The sequence below is a fragment of the Scylla paramamosain genome, chromosome 33 (assembly GCF_035594125.1).
Source record: "Scylla paramamosain isolate STU-SP2022 chromosome 33, ASM3559412v1, whole genome shotgun sequence".
NCBI lineage: Eukaryota > Metazoa > Arthropoda > Malacostraca > Decapoda > Portunidae > Scylla > Scylla paramamosain.
The window spans coordinates 12,302,525-12,308,524 of NC_087183.1; the positions used below are offsets into that span (position 1 = coordinate 12,302,525).

The 6,000-nt window shown below is 43.3% G+C and overlaps 1 protein-coding gene across 1 annotated transcript in view; it reads right to left on the reverse strand.

Moving 5' to 3' along the window:
• Positions 1 to 2,748, reverse strand: part of LOC135089459 (zwei Ig domain protein zig-8-like) — a 49,685-nt gene extending 46,937 nt beyond the window's left edge. The window contains exon 1 of the mRNA XM_063985038.1: positions 2,724 to 2,748. Within this exon, the coding sequence (XP_063841108.1) occupies positions 2,724 to 2,748 (25 nt within the window). The remainder of the gene's footprint in view (positions 1 to 2,723) is intronic.
• Between the last annotated feature and the right edge of the window lie 3,252 nt (positions 2,749 to 6,000).

Genomic DNA, 6,000 nt, shown 5'->3' on the forward strand with positions numbered 1-6,000 from the left:
GGTAGGGGGCTGGCGGCAGGGGGATGGGGACTAAGGGACCTGAGGGAGGGGAGAACGAATGGAAAGGTGAGGAAAGGGAACGCAGGACAGGTTGAAAGGCGAACGAGAGGAGATACAAGGGTCAGAGAAGAGAAAGGGAAGAGAAGTGATGATATAAACCTCTGAGCTCTGATATTGATTCCGCGAAGGAGGATGCGCTGCTCTCCCTCCCGAAAAGGAAAAATAGCAGTGACATATTGATTACGCAGAGGACAGATCAAATGACATAATGCTGTAGACAATATGATACAGGAGAGTTCGGAAAGCAATAGTAGAGATAGTAGTTGTCTTTCTTGCCGTAGAAATAGTAGTAAAAGTAAGTACTGGTTGTAGTAGTAGAAGTAAGTCGTAGTTGTAGTAGTAGTAGTAGTAGTGGGTGTAGCAGTAGCAGCAACAGCAAAAAACAGTAGCAGTAGAGCAAAAACCAGTAATAGCAGCAGCAGCAGTAGTAGTAGTAGTAGTAGTAGTAGTAGTAGTAGTAATGATAGTGGTTTTGGTGATAATAATAATAATAATGATAATAATAATAATAGTAATAAACACGAACAACAACAACAACAACAACCACACCAGCACTCCCCCAGCAGCAGAAGCGATGTGCGGCTGGTCCTGGCCCTGGCATTAACACTGAGCAGCTCCTCGCGGGCGTGTGGCGGCGTCCGGTGTCGTGTTTATCTATGCGTGCCACATTATCGGGATTAATAAATTACTCGCACACTCATGAATATTTTACACCTGCATGTTTTATTGATGAGGGCGTCGGCTTGCACTTAATTACACACTAGCTGCTCTTCTGGCACACACCTACATTTCCTTGCGGGTTTTTATTATTAAGATTGAAATAATATAATGTAGATAGAGTGTCAGTGGTGATGGTGGTGGCAGTTGTGGTGTTATTGGTGGTGATGGTGGTAGTCGGTAGTAGTATTAGTAGTAGCAATGATAGTAGTAGTTGTAAGTTAGGTTAAGTTGGATTAGGTTAAGTCTGGTTTTCCTTAAGTTAGCGTAATTCAAATTGAGTTTGTTACGTTAGGTTACATTATGGTTGTGTTTTAGTAGTAAATATGTATAGTTGAAATAGAAGCACTAGTAGTAGTAGTAGTAGTAGTAGTAGTAGTAGTAATGGTGGTGGTGGTAGTGTTAGTAGTAATAATAGTAGTAGCAGCAGTACCAACAATAATAACAGCAGCAGTAGCAAGAACAATTCAAATAAACACTTTCCACCAAATTTCTGAAGGACATCACTGGAGAAAGACGGAAAAAACCACACACTAAATCACAGCAACCGTCCCTCCTTCCTTCCCACCCCCCAACCATCCCTCCAACCCCCACCCCCCAACCCTCCCTCCCTCCAGTCCTTTCCTCACGAACACGAAAAGAAAACGAAGACCAAACACCCCTGCGTCCCTCCTGCCCCTCCTGCCAGCCAGCCGCGCATCTCCACCCTCAGATTTTTAACACATTTCCCATTTTCTTGCTGCAAAAGTGACGAGAAGACGAATGGCGACACGAGCTCTTTGGCGCTGCTTGTGTTGCTGGAGGAGATTTATGAGCGAGGCGGGTGGAAATAGCTGAGCATTGGCTGGTTATTGTTATGAGGAGGCGGTGGTGAGGGGCGGACAGCACTGGAAATTGGAAGCTGGCTAATTAGCTACCTGATGTATGGGATAAAGAGGGAAGGGAGAGGGAGAGAGAGAGAGAGAGAGAGAGAGAGAGAGAGAGAGAGAGAGAGAGAGAGAGAGAGAGAGGGAGAGAGAGAGGGATGAATTAAAGGAAAAGGGGAAGGAGGATTGGTGAGAAGCTAAGTTTGGTTCGTCTGGGTCTTGGTAGTGGTGCTGGTGGTGGGGGTAGCACTCTCTCTCTCTCTCTCTCTCTCTCTCTCTCTCTCTCTCTCTCTCTCTCTCTCTCTCTCTCTCTCTCTCATCCTCAATTCCATCTTCCTAATCCATTTCTTCTTATTTCGTTTACGTCTTTTTTCCCTCCATCACATTTTTCATCTTCCCCTTGTCTTCTCTTCCTTCAGCCTCCCTCCCTCCCTTCCTCCTTCGCTGCCTGCGCGTATCCAGGATCTAAAGGAACAATTATGGTATTTTTTGCGTGTCTCCCAAGCAATTTATTAAGGGCGATGTGATTGCGTGGTGGTGAGGAAGACACGTAGGAATTTTACCTGTTCCCTCAGACACAGGTGAGCGCAGACGGTAAATCACGAACCTTTTATGGGGTGTGCTGAAGTGACTTTGCTGTATATGTTGTCTTGAGGTGTAACAATTATACTTTTATGGCGCGTGTGTCTCTCCCTTGTCATTATTCCGTGATAGAATGTTCTTTTCATCAGCGGGGAATGTGCAGGAATTCATTATTTCCCAGGGACATCAGGAATACATTTTACGTTATGATATTATGAAATGTATAAAAGTCACGGTGATTTACAGCTCTGTTTACTCTTGTTTTGTATTCTCCGTAATGTTTTGGTAAAGAATAGTGTACTAGAATTAATGCTTTTCACGAGGAGGATGGGAAGAGAGATATTTCCATGCCAAAAACTTAAATAAATTCCCTCACAGGTAAAAATGACGTGACGCACCTCGCTGATTACCTGAAATAACTACTAATAAGCAGAGTTTTAAATCACGGCCAGCAATTAGAGTGCGTGCGCGTGCGACATAATATTCCTCCTCGCTTACCTGCCGCCCCGCTCCTCCTTGCCATGCTCCGAATATGTGAGCATTATTATTTTTCAGCCTCGCATGGCACTACCAAGAGAAACGACGGCTGAATTGGCCCATTTGGTAAAAAGATAAATATTCCTAACTGCTTCTCGTCGCGTGAGAACATGGCGCGTCCTTTTCCTCGTGTACAATTCACTTAATGAAGACTCGTTTATGCCAAGTTGTCCCGAATTCTGATTATCTTCCATCCTGCATAAGCCTTCTAATCCTCTCATCCCCTCTTTCCCTCGCACCTGGCAGCACACCTAAGACTCTGTAGGACAAGCGATTACAGACGGATTTTCTCCCTTACTGAATAGGATAATTGCAGAATAAGAGGGATCAATGACCGATTCAACTCTTCACTTTCATCTCCTTTATATCTTTTATGTCTAAGCGTCTGATTCACCTCATATAAACATAGTAATCTTGGTGGCTTAGTTGAATCCTTGCCTGAGTGATTGATGCGATAGGAAACTGTCAAAGCCTTTAATTGTTCACTTCATACAGTCATAACTACGATTCACGTCAAGTACGTTTTGTATGAAGTTGAAATACTTACCTGATATAATGAGATCTTTAGCGTCACGTAGTTAACTTGATACTTGATTCTAATTCATTGTGCACTGAAGCAAATGTTAAACCGGCGATTCCCTTCACTGATGCGTCCCTTCCTTGCAACACAGGCCGCGGTTCTCATGGCTCTCACACTCACCAGCTCCGCCACCAACAGCCCTGCAGGAAGACTCAGCCTCGCACTGCCTGATAATGTAATTAGTGAATAATGCACCTGATTACCTAGACGCTCAGGTGTACTGCCTCTCATCGACTTAACACACCTGTCACTTACATCTGTGCTATTCCTCCTCCTCCTCCTCCTCCTCCTCCTCCTCCTCCTCCTCCTCCTCCTTCTAAGTTATCACCGAGCAACACGCGGGGGACACAAGGCCACCGGGGGGTCTCAGGAAGAATAATCTTGCCACTTGCTGTATTGGGAATTTTCCTCGCCACTTTCTTCTTCCCATTATTCCCTCGTGGCTTCTTATTCCCTCTCCTTCTTTGTATATGTATGTGTGTGTGTGTGTGTGTGTGTGTGTGTGTGTGTGTGTGTGTGTGTGTGTGTGTGTGTGTGTGCGTAGTTACTTATTCTCTCTCTGGCGGGTTGCGATTTGTTAGGTTTACTTTAAAATGTGTTATGGTCTTTACTGTGTGAAAGTTAAGATTTTTTGTGGTATCTGCCGTGTATTTTTGTGAGTTTATATTTCTCTCTCTCTCTCTCTCTCTCTCTCTCTCTCTCTCTCTCTCTCTCTCTCTCTCTCTCTCTCTCTCTCTCTCTCTCTCTCTCTCTCTCTCTCACTAGTTTCCAAATTTATTAAGATCCAGATGGGTTAAGTTGGTAATCAAGTGTGAATTACGAGACTTTCTTAGGTGAGAAACAAGTTAAGGGGTGACATTGTAACTCTCTCTCTCTCCTCTCTCTCTCTCTCTCTCTCTCTCTCTCTCTCTCTCTCTCTCTCTCTCTCTCTCTCTGGAAATTAAAACTCAGCTTCTTTTATTAGTTCTATCTATTTATTTTTCATCAGTCACCCCAATTTTACGCTGCAAATCAAAGTACCTGATTAAAAACTTCACTTCACCTGCTGACCAGATTAATATTTACTTCCGTGCCGCTGATTGGGTGAGCTGACGAACGTGGTGTGGCTTCGCTGTGCACTTGTGTCGGTCGAGCGTCAGTCGTGTGTTCTGTTGAAGTGCGTGTGTATATTCCCGCCTTCCGTGATACTTGGTAATGAGAAAAGATATGTTTGGCCTATATATGTATTTAGCGTTACTGTATTGGGTTTAATTGTCGCCTTTGTATCTTTAAATGATAAGGGAAAAGTTTATTTGCTTCTTCTACGAGTTTCAAGATACTTCTCTTTAAGGGCTGGCACACTTGGTGGGAATTTTTTGCCACGGTTCGGCTTGAATGAGAAAAAAAATATATATTAATTTATTTCTGGACTGTCATGCTTAACTCCCTTGACTGTTATCGATAAATAATTTCATTTCACGTCAGCAAATACTAAGAAAAACGTGTATTTGTTCATTATGTACATGTTGCTTTTATTCTTACACGTATGAATTCATGGGTGGGGAGAAAACTTCATTCTTACTATTCTGTGTGCGTCTTTTATATTAGATTATAAAGTATAGCTTACTGCAGTTTCGCGTCTTTGTTCGTTCTTTCATGATATTTAGGGTGTTTTATACATGTTACCGCCTTTATTTCCGTATATTGGTAACAAATATCGGTCTGCCTTTCTGTAAATCGAGGTTAAGTAAGATTGGACGTTTAAGTGGATATTTAGAAAGTCTCTCTCTCTCTCTCTCTCTCTCTCTCTCTCTCTCTCTCTCTCTCTCTCTCTCTCTCTCTCTCTCTCTCTCTCTCTCTTTCTTTCTGTTCATCGTTACTTGCCTTGCATTCTTTTATCCATTTTATTGGAGATCCGAGTGAATTGACTTGTTTAACAGAGTGGCGTGTGTCAAAGCCATTTCGCAGGCCAGTGTCGGCACCACGTCATGTTATATTGCCCTCGCGTTGCCGACGTGCGCCAGGCAATGGACCATTCTGAAACACTTCTGGCCGCACCTCCACTACTTTCCAAAGGCTCTTGTAGAAGCGACACAGGGTTTTAGAGATGTATTTTGTTTCTAGTGACAGATTAACAATATTTATACATTATTAACAGGATAATTACCCTCGAGAAACCAGCTAACTATCTCTGTGGCTTTTGAAGCGTTTCTGAATACGGGCCAGTGGACGAGGCGCTCACTGAACGACTGAACGGCTGCTGCTCCTCCGCGTCGCCGTTTTTTTTTGCGCCGCCTGGGTAGGGAGATGGAGCCGCCACGTCCCCTAACGGCCTATCCATGATAGCACGAGCCGCGTTTTTTTAAGGGTACTTACCGCCCACATTTGTCACGCCCTTAAAAAAAGAATAGATTCGCTTCAGTGTTGGTCCTGGTTTTGCTTTACTTGTTGTTTTGTTTTGTTCCATAGCTTTGTGTGTGTGTGTGTGTGTGTGTGTGTGTGTGTGTGTGTGTGTGTGAGGGAAGGCAAAGCAAGTTTTTTTTCTTTCTTTTTTTTTTTTTTTTTTGCTGCTGCTGGTTCTGTTATTAGGGATGATTTTTGTTTGTTTGTTTCTTTGCTTGTTAATAAAAGATTTACAGTGTTAAATTGAAAACTAATAGTGGTGGTCGTGGTGGTAAT